The sequence below is a fragment of the Limulus polyphemus genome, unplaced genomic scaffold (genome assembly GCF_000517525.1).
Source record: "Limulus polyphemus unplaced genomic scaffold, Limulus_polyphemus-2.1.2 Scaffold4060, whole genome shotgun sequence".
Taxonomy (NCBI): Eukaryota; Metazoa; Arthropoda; class Merostomata; order Xiphosura; family Limulidae; genus Limulus; species Limulus polyphemus.
In genome coordinates, this window is record NW_013669670.1 from 49,212 (window position 1) to 67,458 (window position 18,247).

General features: G+C 34.6%; 1 protein-coding gene across 1 annotated transcript in view; it reads right to left on the reverse strand.

Moving 5' to 3' along the window:
• Positions 1-18,247, reverse strand: part of LOC106470520 (insulin receptor substrate 1-B-like) — a gene marked incomplete at its 3' end in the record, with an annotated part of 88,217 nt that overhangs the window by 48,752 nt on the left and 21,218 nt on the right. The window contains exon 4 of the mRNA XM_013931080.2: positions 11,379-11,694. Within this exon, the coding sequence (XP_013786534.2) occupies positions 11,379-11,694 (316 nt within the window). The remainder of the gene's footprint in view (positions 1-11,378; positions 11,695-18,247) is intronic.

Genomic DNA, 18,247 nt, shown 5'->3' on the forward strand with positions numbered 1-18,247 from the left:
CCAACTCTTGGGCTACTCTTTTACAAACGAATAGTGGGATTGACCGTCACATTATAACGCCCCCACGGCTGAAAGGGCGAGCATGTTTGGTGTGACGGGGATTCGAACCCCCGACCCTCAGATTGCGAGTCGAGCGTCTTAACCACCTTCAGCGTTTGTAACTTAAAAGAACCATTAGCACTAAGTAAATCAACTGTTTTAAATAAGAAATGTAGATAAATAAAATTAAGTAGATGTGCAACTTGATTAATTTTTTGAGTCGCAAATTGCATACCCAGCTCTGCTCTTGGTGAAAGCCTGACAGATGGGGTGAAAGTCTACAAGTAAAATTGAACTTTCAGTCCATAATGGACTTTCTTTTTTGAAGCTCTTGTAATGCACTTTAAATGTCTTACCTTAAAGGTTTTTATAGGTCATTATAAGGAGACAGGAATTCCTCCGTGTTTTTTTTTTTTGAAAACACGCACAAAATGGCTAAAAATGAGCAGAATCTCTGCGAATAATTTTCAGTAGTGTTCATTCTCAATGAAAATTGTTGTAAGACATGGGAAGTGGATCAAAAGTGAGGAGTTGTAGCAGTCGAGTCGAGAAACTTGACAGAAATGACAAAGCAGTTGCGTCAATTCTTGTTCAAAGCAACCCATTTCACAGTAGAAATGTGGTCAAGATTTTTACTGTCTAAATTTGGGACAATTAATGCATAAAATTTAAAAATAATCTTGTATTTTGCTTTTAAGGAAAACTATATGATACATCAAGAAGTAAGAAATATCCTAAATATATTTTAATTACGAAATACTTCTCTAGTTCAAGCTTAAGCGCTTATTCTAACCCTAGTATAAACCTAATATAAATAGTGTGAATCAGGAAAGAGCAGGAAACTTAAACAACAGCAATATCTTTATTCTTTGTATTGTAGCTGGATATTTTGATTATTATGGGAAACAAGCCAAAATGCTGAAAATTTTATCTACAATTTTTGACTTGTTGAATTTTCTTCAAACTTAGCTATTTACAATAGATACTGCAGTAATGATATAGGGGGTTATTCAATAAAAATATTTTCATTTTTTAAAATATATAGGAAAGTTTAATAGGAACTTGCTGAGCGTGACAAGCTTGGTCTGGATTAGTCAACTCGTTTAGGAGGAGATGCGTCCACAGATAGACAGAAAGTTTTCCTTGATATTGGATAGTTACCGCACCGGTATGGCTTAATATGTATAGCGAATATGTGAAGAACGCCTGTACCCCAATTTTTATACTCAGCCCTGCCTCGCTTCGTTCGCAAGATTTGGATAAAGTACTTTAAAATAAGCTTTCTCGCCAAAAATTAGTGAAAAATATATTCGGGTTATATTTTGTTTTATAAAAGTAAGAAAAACAAATAAAATGGTACAATAATAGGGTCCCACGGTAAGCTACGAAAAGAAAGCCCGATAGCATGTAAGTTTGAGTGATGTGAGATAATCATGCTCAATATTTTTGCACCTAACGTGAATTTTTGTAACAGATAACACACACACATGCGTACAATGGTTTACAAGCTGAACTACGTCATCTTCGTTAGATGAACACGTATGGAACAACTTAAAATCTGTAATTTTCCCATAATCTGACATGTGCCGATACTTTCGAAAACCATTTTATATATGATTGTAGTGATAGGTGATGTGTAAAATTATGTGTGAGGGCGTAATATACACAAAGGGGAAATTTCTTCCTCACATTTCAATAACAATAGTATCTTTCTCATCACAAGCTGAGTTATTCATCAGTTGCACCAGAACGTAGCGGAAAATAAAACAACATACACATTTAGACATCAGTCACACACACACACACAGTTTTGAAAGGAAGTTGTGTATTTAACTGTGTCTATTAAATTATAAGACGTAGGATGACACCAACTGAGATTTTAAAATCTGCTTTGTCAAAGAGATCTACCCATCCCACTCAGATAATCGTTAAAAACACTTTTTTTCTGCAACGCATTCACTTCTTTAGTTTTGTTGATGATCGTTTCTCAAGGATTATCCAAGACAGATCAGCGGCTTACATAAAATTGATTAATCAAGACTGATTTCATCCGCAGAATTGGCGATGACACTTTCTACTTACTAACCTTTCAAAGGATCTCAAGTAATGTGTTTTTCCCATAGGATTATTCAGGGTCGATACTTTCAACAAAGATACAACGAAAAGCTGAGTTCTCAAAACTGCCTACACAGTCTTCTTCTAGAATAGAATTACTGACAGTGTTCTCATCTAATGGAAACGCAGAAGTTTCCAGTCAACAAGTTCTATTTCTAATCATATAGCTTAGTTTACACACAGAATTCATACCAATAACTACATCCTATTATGCTATACAGAGAGAGAAGACCGTGTACTCTGGGGGAACAAAGTGCTCTCTGATGGTACCACAAACAACACTTTCACGTTAAAACAGAGGTGTACTCTGGGGGAACAAAGTGCTCTCTGATGGTACCACAAACAACACTTTCATGTTAAAACAGATGTGTACTCTGGGGGAACAAAGTGCTCTCTGATGGTGCCACAAACAACACTTTCACGTTAAAACAGAGATTCAACCGTAAACATTAAAGATATATCACCACGAAAGAAAGCTTTAACTTTGTTTTTATTTTTCGAATTCTTGTCGCTAATGCTTTACTTTCCCTTTCTTTTAATTTCCCCCGTGACATCCATTTGATTATTATTCGTAATATAAATACAAAATATATATTTTTTTCTAAACAGCGGGAGGAAAACTTTATCCAAATAAAAAAAATAATACACAACTTTCATATCTAAACAACACTGACAGAGTGTATCCGCATGCGCAAGAACAATATCATAAGAGTGAGAAGCAGTAAATGGTGATTACACCTTCGACAGCACCCTATGAGAGTTTGGGATAAACGGCCAGGTAATATAACCCAAGGTTCAGACATAGCCGTCTAATATAGAAGAAGGGTAGCCATTCAGCAGCATCAGCCGCCTACTCTGCTGCTCTTAACTGACCCATAGAAATTAAGTGCTAATTTTATAACGCGCTCATAGTTGAAAATACGGAACGTTTTCAGCAGAATAATGTGGGCTCAAACCAACAAGCTATCTACTAGGCCACGTCCGGCAGGCGGGAGGAACGTATACGTGTAATATATGAACAGTAACATGAGGTGTATATTTCTAAGGAATAAGAGATGGAGACTCCTCGGTCGATAAATGAATAATCACACTAAACTTCCATTAACAGTAGGAAACATAGACCTGATTATTTTGATGGCTACAGAAAATGTGACTAAGGTCATTGCCATGCTCTGTGAACCAATATCCCACAGTACGGACAAGTTGGATTATTACAATATCGCTTAGGAAGAGCTCTTGTCCATAAAGGTGGAAATGCAACACTGTGGAGTGGATATGGTCCACATTAGCATTGAATTACACTCTCTATATATGCTACTTGCCATTCGAAAAGAATCAAGGGACTACCTCGCGGAGGAACAAGAGACTTATGTATATCTTAATACACTCTTAGCTATCGAATGCACCTTTTACATCAGCTGAACTTGATGAGGCTCTTACATCCATACAAACTAATCTTGGTGGGGATTTTGTCATGTGCCACTCACAATTAAATTACATATCTCATTCTTTTCTTCTGGCAGTTTCAAATGACAGCTGGATCTCTAGCCTCTGTCAATCATCTTGGAAATATGCAGAAAAAGTACTCTTTCCTAAATCCTCTAGTATTCTGAACATTTCTTCAATTCACCAATCTCTCCGATATCATGTGTAGCTAAAATTTTGAACATATGGTGAATGCTTGCCTCAATTTTTCTTTTGATTATCATAGTCACCTTTTTCCCAACTGGAATGGATTTCGTCGAGGTCGAATTAACATAAACTGTTTAGCACAGTTGTTGTAACAATCCATTTCTATTGTTCTCGCCAACAGGGAAGTTACTACTCCAAAATTTTTGAATATTGAATCATCTGATCTAGACAGTACTTTAAAGCATCAAGATTCAACCAGTATCTTTGCAGATTTCGTGGTGATCTGGTGATAAGGGAGGGATGTGGCCTTTGTCTGCACCTCACTCCAGAGAAGAGTAGATTACATGGATAAGTGGGTTTCTCCAACAGCCAAATTGACAGTGATCCAACCTGTTTTATTTTTACATAAATGACCAGTCTCATTTGGTGTGTTTACACCATTGGCCTCGTCACTGTCTTCGATTCCTGAACTTTTTTGTGCAGTCTCTGGCTCTACTTATGGTGCTGATCACTCTGCGCTTCTTCTGCTTCTCTGTTTGCATATCTGTTCTAAACTTGACTGTGGTTGTGTTCTTTACCACACTGCCTCAGTCTCTCTTTTACATCAGCTGGGCTCTATTCAATTTACTGTTCTATGTATTTGTCTAGGGACTTTAAAATGTACTCCAACTTTTGCATTGCAAAATGATGCTGGTGAGCCACCACTAAAAATTAGCTGTGACTATCGCTGAGACCTTTTCGGCTTTAAACTTTTTAATCAGTCTGGAAACTCACTAGCTTATTATTCCAAAGTCAACAGTATTTTGCCTTCTATCGTTGGGGTCGTGGACTGATTTCAACATCTACTATGTGTGTCAACTCAATTAACTTGCACGCTACTGTGTTTCACCTTCTTGGCTGCTTCATTGCTTTCACTCTTACTCAGTTGCTGTGAAACTACAGTTTTGCTTCTTCTCGCTTCTAATTCTTATCAACTCTCTGTTGCCTCTTAACTATTTAAACTGAAGGCTGCTATGACTTTACTTGTGAACAGACTGCTTGTAGCCATTATATTCGTACTACTGGAATTGTCAAATCCTTTTTCCTTTCTGATCATGCTGCAGAATTCACAACTATTTTTCTCACTTTGAAGTGTATTACCTTTGAGGGCTGCTCTTATTCTTCGATTTTCATTCTGCCCAACTCATTGAACTGTTTGCAAGCCTTGGCATCTCCTTCTCCTCAGTGTTAACTTGGAAATGTCGTCTCTTAATTTCACACTTCTCTCTCCTCTGTTGTACGGTTTGCTTCTTCTGGGTTTCAGGGCGTATTGAAATACCTGGGAATGAATGTGTAGACCAGTTGGCTATGGAAGCTCGACAAAAGCCTCTCATATAGACCCCCTCCCCCTCTTAGTGTGCAAGATTTCTCCCATAGTCTCCTTTTACGTGTGCCTTCCGCTTGGACATGTTTCTGGATCTCTGCCATCACTGGATGTTCTACCTACAGTGTTTAACTTACACTCCCCAATAAAAAAAAAGAAAACAGACGTCTGGATATCATAAACACCCGCCTTTGCCTCGGAACCTGCGCTTTCAACTCTAACCTCGTTAAAACTGGGATTCGGATTTCTCTTTTATGTCGACCTTGTCATAGCTTGCCGGAAACCATACATTATGTTTTCATTTACTGTCATTTTTATTCAACATCTCTTGTCTTTTCAAGTTGTTACCAGTTGTCATTTTCATCTTCTTTTCACTTCACATACCCTTCTTCGAGTCCATGATCCCCATGCCCCTCTAGACCTCAGCTGTTGTCGGCTATTTTTACTTTTTTTGTTTACCACTTCTTTGCTTGACTCTTGAATACGTAACCTTAACATCTTTCTCCTTTCTAGTTTAATTTTGTATTTATCTCCACCAATACTAATATTATTTTTGGTCTCTCAAGAGTCATTATAGCTCCAGCTTGGCAGTTCACTGATACGTGTGCCTCCTGGATAACTGTATCTGGCAGTTGTAACCATTTTTGATTAGTTTTACCTTCGGTTACTGGTTCATGGTGTGAATGGGCCAATAGACTCAACGTGCGCCAATAAAATCCAGAAGAAAGTAAAGGGTATTGTAGCACTGCATTACCTTGATGATTACCGTCTTATGGCACCAGAAACAAGTAGACTGGTTTTTCTTTTAATATTAATGTTTTTATTTATATTTATTTATTCATGCTTGAAATAACATAGATATTTAGATTTTTGAATAAATTCAACGTGAAGTTTTTAACACCCATTTTTAAGTGAATTGATATCGGTATGTTTTTGATGAAAGTTTTTAACACCCATTTTTAAGTGAATTGATATCGGAATGTTTTTGATGAAAGTTTTTAACACCCATTTTTAAGTGAATTGATATCGGAATGTTTTTGATGAAAGATATCGTCTTGTGAAAAAAATGAAGAGGTCATATGTGGAACAGAAATATGTGTCTGAAGGAAAGAATGTAACGCCGGATCCAGAACCGTTTCTCCTCAAGATACTGTTGTCCTGCAGCACGCTCATTAGTATTCTGTCTAAAAAAGTCCCTGGGAGAAGTAGAATTGTCGCATTCTGTTCCAGAAATAAAATGTGTTGAAAATGGGATATGGGAAAGTCAAGTATGTTCAAAACAGCGAAAGACGCTGGCAAACTACAAAGATCAGAAACTATCCTATGAAGAAAAAAAGGTAGTTGCTAAGAAGCCAGAGAAATATATCAAAAATATGAAAAGCTGTTTTCAGTACCTTTGAACTTTGATATCACCGTAATCTAAGTTTCAGATACGTTTGAATTACACCGTAATCAAGAAATGTCACGTGCCTATTTTCTTGAAAGCCAATGATATAATGTGTCAAATAATCTTCCCGTCACTAAGACGATGTAAACATATCCGACTTTCTAGTAACCTCGGTGTCTCCCTAACTGGTATTTAGAGTTTCAAAACGGACCAGAAGAAACTAGTGCTAAGCTTCTCCTTATTTTTAGTCCTTTTTTTTATGTTGTGGATAGCTTGTTTGAAGCAAGAAAAAATGAACGTGCGTATGTTGCCCTTGATTTTGTGTAGCCTTATTCAAGACTGATAACTGTTAAAAGTTAATATTTGATCTCGCCTAGCCTGATAACTATTAAATATTAATATTCCAACCTGATCTCACGTAGCCAGATAACTATTAAAAGTTGATATTTCAACTTGATCTCACGAAGCCTGATAACTATTAAAAGTTGATATTTCAACTTGATCTCAACGTAGCCAGATAACTGTTAAAAGTTGATATTTCAACTTGATCTCAACGTAGCCAGATAACTGTTAAAAGTTGATATTTCAACTTGATCTCAACGTAGTCAAATAACTATTAAAAGTTGATATTTCAACTTGATCTCAACGTAGTCAAATAACTATTAAAAGTTGATATTTCAACTTGATCTCAACGTTGTCAAATAACTATAAAAAGTTGATATTTCAACTTGATCTCACGTAGCCTGATAACTATTAAAAGTTAATATTTTAAACAGTATCTCATTTATCGCTTAATTCTGTTTACTTTTTTTTAGATATATCGGAACATAAAATGATGGGTAGAATTTCAGGCAAATAATTTCATAAGAAACTAAATTTTTACTTATTTTACATATATATATACGCATTAATACTCGGCCTATAAACAGTGAACGTAGATGAGATGCATTTTGAAGAAAGAATGTTATACGTATCACATCGATAGGAAAATAAAACTACAACAGCGATTTTTGTCATTTAACCATTAGAAAAAGCTAACATCGACGTCACACTACATTCGTGCAAAGATCGTATTGCTAAATGCCCTACAAGTATTTCTGGTCCATATATAGATATGGTGAGGTGACTGAGGTCGAATCGTACAAGTAATGTTTGAACTTAAGTTTTTAGAGATTCACGTGAGTAACCTTTCGCTGTCCTTACGAATACATCACATCAAAACCAGTGGTACCACGAATACGAAAACCGAAGCTTTTATTTCACAAGTTTAATGGTACTAGAAAAATAATATTTTAATCGTCAGCACAATTTTGAAGAAAGAGGATTGGATTTAGCAACCAAATTTAGACACCTTCAGGCCTGCAAAGCATGGTTTTCTTATTATCCAAGATATCAAAACAGGTTTTGGAGTAAACTGTAATATATTGTGTTCTTCATCAAAATTAATTTTAACATGAATCATGAAAAACATGCTTCTGAATTAATACAATGTTGTTGTTTTATCAAAATGTAAAAATATGCTACCAAGCGACATTTTGTGAAGTAGTTTGATTCCATTGTCTGATTGATTTATGTAAAATAATATTTGTTGCGATATGCCAAGTAGTAACCGTAAACCTTGAAGTAAGAACTTTTTCTTAAAATCAGAATCTCAGTGTATTAAAGATCGTTTGACCACATTATTAATTTTCTTCATCTACAGCCGAATTTGTGTTTATAATTTTAATCGCCAAAAAGCCATTTAAGATTCTGAATGTTTGCGTTATGATTCAAATTACGTTTTTATTGACATTGTACCTTTGTTCGATATTTCTTACAGGTTTTTCCTTCAGAGTAAGTTAATAAAATGTTTTCACTGTTCTGTTGTACTCGGAAACCCCTTGTACCTCAAACCCTCGACATCTTCTTACGAAACACAAAAGTAATTTTAAAGCAGAACTACGTTCTTTCCTATATAGATTCAGCACTTTCAACAGATAGTTTTCAATTTTCTGAACTTGATTCAAAAGTTCAATTAACGATCACAATTTTATCATTAAATAAATTCATTTTACTATTTAGTGGTAAAACGTTCAGAGTTGTGGTGGCATTGCTGACATGGCGGCGGTTTTAGAGATTACTAGTTAAACAACAGTGAACGACCCTTGTTGAAAGAATAATAACAGACATCACAAACACTGATAATGGTCAAAGCTGTGTTATTTCGATGGATACCGCAAAAGAAGACCACATCATTCTTTGAAAGTCCTTTCTAATAGTTCTATGTTTCTGCAAATTTTTATACAAAATTTGGCCTCGTAAGGGTATACTTGTTCATCTAAAGAAAACAATTACTTAACGATGTGTACATTTTCCCATTTGAACTTGTTCTTATAAGCTTAGTAACATATACTGGTTTTATGCATTGTTTAGTTCCTTACACAGTTTATGCAGACCGGGACAGAATACTAAACTACACAGAATTACACATACATGGTTGAAAAGTAGAACGAGTTATAAGAAATGGATTTCCAATCGTTTCAGTTTGTATTTTATGTCTGCAAAACAGTGGCAACTAACAAAGTGAATGGATAAACGTAAGGATACTTTGAAACTTGTTTATCAGACGTAATATCATTCACACACGTAACACTGAAGAACTGAAACATACCGTGAGAGATATTTTCTCTGTAAGACAAAAGAGCAAGAAAAAAAAAAGGAAAAAATGTTTAACTTCTATATGAAAATAAAACTAAGTTCGGATAAAATATATGTGCATGTAAGCATCTGGTAAAGCAATTATAATTCAGAATAATAACTAAACATGTGCTAATAGATAATTTAGTTACAATAACTGTCGTAAGGATAGCTCCGAAAGCCATTCTAGGTCGATATGGATTTCTAAGCAATCAGATGACCCAAGTTTTTAATTCAACAAGCACGTCTATTTATGCAAACAGTCGCTATGTAAGCTTTGCAGTGCCATTTTATTTTGGTTTTTAGCGCTTTTATAAATATCCAGAAAACCAACAAGTTCGAAATAACTGGCATTTTCGAGCTCTCTTATTAACCACCTTTCAACCACACGATCTAAGGAAAGACAGCACCAGCTAAGTGAAGTATAATCAAAGTGCATAAGTTCAAACTGAAGAGTTACTTTAAGCTTCCTATCAATAATGTCTTTGTTTTTTGTACACTGACCTCAAGAAAAACATTATAATATAACGTATAGTGCTCACTGAAGTGCTGTCTTTGAAATATACTATCAATCCTTTCTCTGTTACATTGATCTTCAAAAAGGGAACGTCAGTTAGCTCAAATATCACGAATGGCACACAAACCCGGCTCAAGTACAGAGTTACTGCTTCATTTTCACATGATCCCTTCACTATTATATATGTTACTAAGTGTAGTCATCATCAAATAAATTATATAGCTATGTTCTCCCAAAATCACAACAACAAAAATAAAATAAATAAAAAAGTTGAAACTGATGTGATGACCTGTTTTTCTTCTTCTTTCTTCCAACTCCATTTTCTGAGCAGCAAACGAGACAAAACTTTCAGAAACAATGACTTTTAATCCTCTTAACTCTGAAGTGTAAAATATTCGAAATTCTTTAATCCTAATTTTAAACAGTTGTTTCTAACTCCTCTCTCTGAACATGCTACATTGGTGTTTTTTAATTTAAACAATAAATTTAATTATTCAAAACCGCGCACAATTTAGATTTTAGCAGGCTTGTAACCAGTATTACTAAAATCACTGTAGTCTGAAAGAATGTGTCAAAAAATAAAATGATGTTGTTGTTTACTATTAAGCACAAAGCTACACAAAGAGCTATCTGTGCTCTACCCACCACGGGTTTCGAAACCCGGTTTCTAGCATTATAAGTCCGCAAACATACCGCTGTGCCACTGGGGGGCAAAATATAATGAATAAAAGTGCATATAACATTTCATAACAATATCGTTCAGCAAAAATATACGATAATGTAATTTCAACACCATCCTGTTATAGGCTTTTGCCAGTAAGAGCTTTTGCTTGATTTATCTAATCCCAATAAACCTCGGAGAACTATAAACATGTTAGCAAGTCATTAAACATTATGTATAAACAATAAAATCAACTGAAAAAAGAAGAAACTAATTAAAAAATGACCATATATATATATATATATACGCGCGCGTGTGGTTAAAACATACTGAAGTAATGATAATAAAGATAATATTTGTTTAAATGTGTTTTTTTTTGGGGGGGGGGATTTAGTGTTTGTTTAGATCTCTTTTTAGGGCAGGGTTTTCTTAATAAATCTTTTCAGGCTAGCTGGACCACAACACGAAGTCTCAGACAAAACTCAATCGCATAACATACGAGTTTTTGTCATTAACTGTCCATAAAAAGTAAGAACTATTAATTTACTCTTCCAGCTAAAAGCTGTTTTGAGACAGTGACAGATGCATAATATTTTCGTTCTATTGTTATACTTAATACCACTTTTTAATCTTGTTGATATTTTACTGCTTAAGTATTCCGAAATTTTACACGATAATCTGAATTGAGCAGCAAATCTTAAAAAATACATATCTTCTTTAAAAACATGCAATCTTAGGTTTTAAAATTTTAGCCAGGTTAAATAAAGTAATACTAACTTCGCCCACTCAAAGCTTTAGATAACCTTTCTGAAATATACAAAATAATTTAAACGTACCTTGAGGCTTAGTCTATTTGAAATGAAACTATAACTAAATTTACTAACGATAAGTTTATATATAGTTTTTCCATAAAAAAAACACTATATTAAGCTTATGGATCTTATAGGTTTACACTTAATTTTGCAATGAGGCACTATAATGAACTCACCAAAAGTAGGTTTGGGCTTATTTTGTCTGTTCTCTTCTGTTATTCCCTGCTGTAGCTCCAACATGGCCGTCAGCCAAGCTTCGAGTTCTTCTTCAGTGTCCATGGCTACAGAGAGACAATCATATTTAGTGTGCAAGGCAATGACAAACTTCTGGCGAGTGTCCATCTTCCTGTTGATATTGAAACAAGCCCTCAGATAAACGTTTCGTTTCGATGATGCTCCGAGTCTCCATTTTTTCTCGCTATCATAGTACTCCAGACGGGCTGGACCCGAAGAAGAATCAGTTCGTAACACAAAAAACTTCTTCTTCGAGGTCTGAATAGATAACATACAGTATAAAATCATTAGGCTGCTTGAATTTTACTAAACATACACAGATGAAGTTAGTGTAATATGCGACAAAATTCAGAAACGTTATCGAATTATACATAATAAATACGGTAGGCTTAGCTCAAGTTTAGTCAGGTCTGCTGTGTATTTCCTATTCTTGTATAGTGCAATTGTGTTTTTTTGGGAAAAGGATTTAGTTTTCTTCATTGAAATACAAATTATACACACTATTTAACAAGGGATCTCTGACTCAACGGCAGTAGAAATGGTAAGGCACTTTGTAAAAACCATATCCGGTATTTAGTCTTTTTTTTCTGAAAATCTACAGAAATATACATTATTTTATAAGAGATCCAGAAGTGTACGCTGATATATAATTGGACAACATCAAAAGAAGCTACTATTGTTTGTTTTTAGTAGAGTTTGGTAATTTTTATACTTTAGTTCAGATAATGGTCATGTCACTGTTGTATTACGATATCCATGGAACACTCACCATTCCCGAACTTGTGTGAAACCTGTGAGGAACTACTGAGACAACAAGACAGAATCTCCGAGTGTTTGTTTTTCGAGATGGAAACGAGATTGGATTCAAAACAATCCTGTAAAATAGCCAAGGTGTTACAAGAGTAGCAGGTGTGAACATGATCACGATGGCACACCAGTTGCTCTAAATCTTAGCCATAAGAGAAGACAGAGAAGTTTGGGCGGAAGATATGCTGTGAAGCGCCTAAAGAGAAGTATTTCTGCGTACAGGAGCGGTAAACTTACTGATGTATCTGACGACTTGCCTTCAAATGGGGCTGAGAGCAGGAGGAGGGGAACGATTCGAGATCAGATGAGAAACGGAGAAAACGAAGACTTTTTTTGAGTGAAGTGCAAGAATATTACAAGGATAAGAGGAATACCTCAAATAATAGCGAAACAGCATGGCCATAGCGTGCGGGTAGTCCACTTTGGTAGGACAGAAACATCTTAACGACTACTCGGATAAAAGAAAACAGCATGGAAGAATGATCCCTGTATCTCACTATTAAGCTTCCGAATTTCCGGTTCTGATGGGATATCCCAACACCACAGAAAATAGTCATATTGTTTTGCCGTTGAGTCAGAGACTATTTGGTAATTATTATTTTTATGATTACTGAAATACATTCTTATGTCATTCATTCTACTACTACTTATGTTAATTATTTTCTGACGTTAATCTTAAAATTATAATTTCACGCCTTTTACTTTTTCCTTATTACTAAATAGTTGAAATTACGCTTACATAAGTGCAACTTTTGCAACAGCTCAATAATTATGGTAAGGGGTGGAGCCTACAAATCTTTACACCTAATCATCTTGACCTCGAAGATCCGTTTAACCTTTCATATTGCGAAATGTCTCATGCTGTGGAATTTTAACAAATACGTGAATTGAAAAACAAAAACGTAAACACGAATGTACACAATTTACAAAAGCATGCTTGCATATTTATAACTTGCGTACGTTCAAACTAACTATACACTACGTCAATTATATGTGATCCAAAAATTAACTATACCCTAAGTCAATTACATGTGATCCAAAAACTAACTATACTCTATGTCAAATACATGTGATCCAAAAACTAACTATACCCTATGTCAATTACATGTGATCCAAAAACTAACTATACCCTATGTCAATTACATGTGATCCAAAAACTAACTATACCCTATGTCAATTACAAGTGATCCAAAAACTAACTTTACCCTATGTCAGTTATATGTGATCCAAAAATTAACTATACCCTATGTCAATTACATGTGATCGAAAAAGAGGAAGATGAAAAACCTTAGTCGTTCGTGCTGAAATTTTCTTTTAAAGATCTTCCTGCCAAATAACCAGGTGACCAAACAACTCTCAAATCTAAAAGAAGATGTATGAAAATATAATATTAACAAATTAGGTCGGCAGATTCCAGACAACATTTCTCTTGCAGAACTTAAGGCTATAATTCAACTGAATAAGAATACTGAACTAATTATTAAACCATCTGGTTTGTTGTAATACACCGAACTAGTTACGTAAAAAAAGCAAAATAGCAACTATATAATTAATCGCTACTTTACTTTTGGAAGCAGACATCTAACGACAATCGACAGCCAGTGGAAGAATCGTTTAATGCCCAAACAACATATGTGGTTTATAATGTCCTAGAAAACAATTAAGTAATTATATATATACATACATAACTTTGGTGCACCTTTTCTTGAATAAACATTGGCTATTTTAGTCTCGAATGTAATCTCAATATTTTTCAGTCTAACTTTTCATATGGTATTTACATCGTTTATTGTCATTTAATAGGCTTTAAAATGTCCTCGTTGACGGTTAGCAGATGATAAGCAGCTATTAATTTGTCACCTATCTGATTTTGATCCTCGTTTGGCAGTTAGAGTAAATACTTGTCACAGCTTTTTATTTTTTCTGCGTGACATACCAATGTTGCTTCAACAGTGAATTAACAACGTCGTGTTCCAGGTAAGTGTTCAGTAGTGTATAATGGAGATTAGGGGGTAATAGCTCAACAGTATATGGTAGTGGTCAGGGGTAATAGTGCAGCAATATGTGGTGGCGGTCAGGGTGTAGTAGTTTAGTGGTGTATTGTGGCAGTTAGGGCTAATAACTCAGTAGTTTATGGTGGCGTTCAGGGGGTAGTAGTTCAGTACGTATGGCGGTGGTTAAGAATTAATAGTTCAGTAAGCACGGTGGCGGTTCAATACTGTACGATGGCGATTAGATACTAACAGTTCACTACCCATGGTGGCGGTTAGATGGTAATAGCTCAGCAGTGTCTGGTGCCGGTCAGAGGGTAACACTTCAGTAGTGTATGGGGCAGTTAAGGGGTAATAGTTCAGTAATGTATGGTGGGATCAGAGGCTGATGGTGACGGTCTGGGTATAATATTAAAGTTGTATGTTGTTGTGCTTCAGGTAATAATATAGTGGTACAGGCTCATGCTCCACGTGTTCCAGGTTAAAGTTCAGTAATATATAGCCGCATTCCAGTAATATTTCAGCGGTACAAGGCTGTCTGTCAAGGCAGTATAAATCAATGAATTTGGAGCATATATAATATGAATAAAAGTATGCTTTTCTGGTAGAAAACTTCAAACACCAAGGCACAGCAGCAAAAACAATAACAACTATACTAGAAGTACATATAGCTTGTGTACGTTTAGAAATTTAGACCGATTTAATTATGCTGATATTTCTTCCCTCTTTTACTTTCAAGTCAAAACATTATCAGTGTATTGCGTTTTTTGTATTAGTAGCACGTATTTTGGTTTGGGTTCTATAGAGAATTCAGAATGTATTTTATTTCACCAGCACAGTTGGAAGGTTTGCAGCAGCTCAGTTCTACGGAGCAGGAGCCTACAAATCTCTACTAGAATAATATTGACCTGTATTGTTATAAGCAATCTCTACTAGAATAATATTGACCTGTATTGTTATAAGCAATCTCTACTATTAATAATATTGACCTGTATTGTTATAAGCAATCTCTACTATTAATAATATTGACCTGTATTGTTATAAACAATTTCTACTATTAATAATATTGACCTGTATTGTTATAAACAATTTCTACTATTAATAATATTGACCTGTATTGTTATAAACTATGAAAAAATATTTAACTTCCACAATACGTCACAAATGATATGAGATATGCTTCAAAAGACAAAGCAAATAACTTGTATATTATAACACTGTAATAAATGAAACATTGCATTATTAATTTCTTATCAAGGCGATTAAAGCAGTATTTTTATTCTTTATTTTCGGCCATAATAACGACATCACATGAGGAAAACATGTTTAAAAAAGAGAAAAACAGATAGTGACGTCAATCAATCCAATACAAATCAAGTGTATTTTACCTGAAAATAAGAAATGTTACAAATGGATCTTCAGTAACCCTGTGGTTAAATGGCTTCTCTTAGTTCTTGTGATTTAGCGTATCAATGAACTACTGAATATTAAATGACCAGTTCTGAAGCTAATGCTAATAAATACGTCTGACGCATTAAAACATTACATACATACATACACATACAAGCACACGTTTTTATTGTAGATTTTAAAGATTCTAACCCACGTTTTCAGAGTTTCAAAATCTCTTAGTTTTACTGAATTACCTAACCAAATAAAAGTATAGGAAGTAAATGAAAACTACTGGTACTAGTACTTTATTCAACACATCACTTCTTTTGATGTTTGTCTGACGAGAAGAACATTTTTATATGCAAGTTTAATTTACGACTTGTATATTGTCTTGACTAGGTAAAGCTCCATTCTATTGAGGTCTGCCCACTGGATTTAAAACACAGTTGTATTCAAAGCTACGTCTGTAATTTGTAATTCTGATGGAGATAAAATTTCATGCTATTCAAGTCGGTATCGTGTACTCTTGACGAAATTAAATCTTCTTATAACAGCAATTTCATCTGTGAGGTGTAATTCTCAAGTGGATAGGACTTTATTCACGTTTGATTTGTGAATTACAGCGTTGACGAACTTAGAAAAATAACATTTCGTCCATGTTTAATCTAACACGGGTAGTAAATAATCTCCTCAATAACCAACAACCTTGCTGCAATAATCAAGGTTCGAGTATATGTGTGAGCTTTCTAGAAGAGTAATAACTTTTATCTTAACATTCAGAATATGCGGAATCATGTTTTTCTAGAGCTAAAGTTGAAACTCCAATATTCTAATAATTAGCACAACAATACAATTAAATTAAACACTTTTATTTATTACGTTCTTCAGATGTCGTAAAATAGCCACAGATCGTTATTAATAAACATTATATATTATACACTGTCGGCGAGGGTAATTTATGACTAAATAAGGGGCTGAGGACATTATTATTTTTTTTTATGGACAGTACCCTAGAATTAGAAGAAAAAAATTACACTTCAAAAATGAGTCGTAAAGAACCGGAATTATATGTTCAACAGCACTCTTAAAAATTATACTCTCACGAAGGCAACAGTATAGATGTTTTTCATACCCATAGTTAAAAAGATAAATTTCGTACATTTTCAGATGAAGGATATAACACCACAACCACTTTCAAGTTTTAACCTAAATGATGTACATCTAATGCAAAACCAGTTGTGACCATTTTTACAGCCTTTAAAGCTCTTCATTTCTAGTCTACTGCTATAAACCAGTGTTTCTCAAACGGTGGATAGCGACCTCCAAAGGGATCGCAAGCAGGTTTCCAGGAGGGCCACGAGCTGTTTGCGCCGAGTCAACATTTTTGTTTTGAGTCTTCGAGGTGTCTGAGAGGTGCACATATCACTTTTGTTATAAACTATGACGAACTGCGCCAAGAGACATCAATAATTTTATCTCTGTAGAGCTACTGGGGGGTCGCGGCGACCAAAACCCGAACGCGGGGATCGTTTAACAAATCCGACTGAGAAGCACTGCTATAAAACACATTTTCCAAGGCGCAGAAATTTTTTTAATGATTTTAACATTATATCACATACAGGTGTTTGCTTTCAGACAACTCAAAATGTCAAGAGAAGAAACTTCACCCCAAAGCAAAGTCTCAACAATACAGGACAAATATTCTTTGTAAAGCCGCAACAGACACCGTAACACTGTAGTCGAGCCAATCAGAATATCATGCAGGCGGTAGCACTGCCTATGTAGAAATGGCTCGGATTGTTCATCGAAATGGTATTTTAAATATCTCTTCAATAGGTTATCAAAACTTTACAATACTATAAAGTGTTTACTTTTATAACAATATCTATGCAATGACCGAGTCAAAAGTTCTGGGAATGTCTGTAAATATCATAGCAAAAAGTTTGAATTTCTTGTTCTTCTTCTTTCTTCTGCTTCTTTTTTATTACATGATAACTCAAAAATTAAAACAATGGTGTTAACTAATTTCACAGAGATGACATAGTTTTAATCGGAGTATCTGCTTTTATAAGTGTTATTAATAATTAGTAGTGATTAAAGAAAATCATAATTCCAGTGTAAACGATGTTATCATTACCCCCTTGAAGTTAACTTTCTTAACAGAAATTTAGTGTCCGTTTCAAAAGCTAAAGTACAGGGTGAAACAGGAATTACCATCCAATAATATTAATAGACAAATAATAAATATTACAGTTAGAACCTCATTGTATTTAGAACGTGGTTATAAATTCAACCTTCTCATATCTTTTAAAACACCGCATTACAAACAACAACAAGCAAACAAGTAAAGAAAAACTTTTCAAAAAAGGAAGTAAATGTAGCGATGGTTAATATCAATCATTCAAAAGAATGCAAACAGAATAGTAGATATGGCTAATATCAATCATTTAAAAATAATGCAAAAGGTATGGATAATATCAACCCTTCAAAAGAATATAAACAAGATGGCACTTGCATCATCCCTACATAATAGAAAAGGAGAGAATTAACATGTAGAATAATGTAGAATTAACATGTAGAGGAGAATAACTATTCAATCATAATTGAATTGAATTTATCCT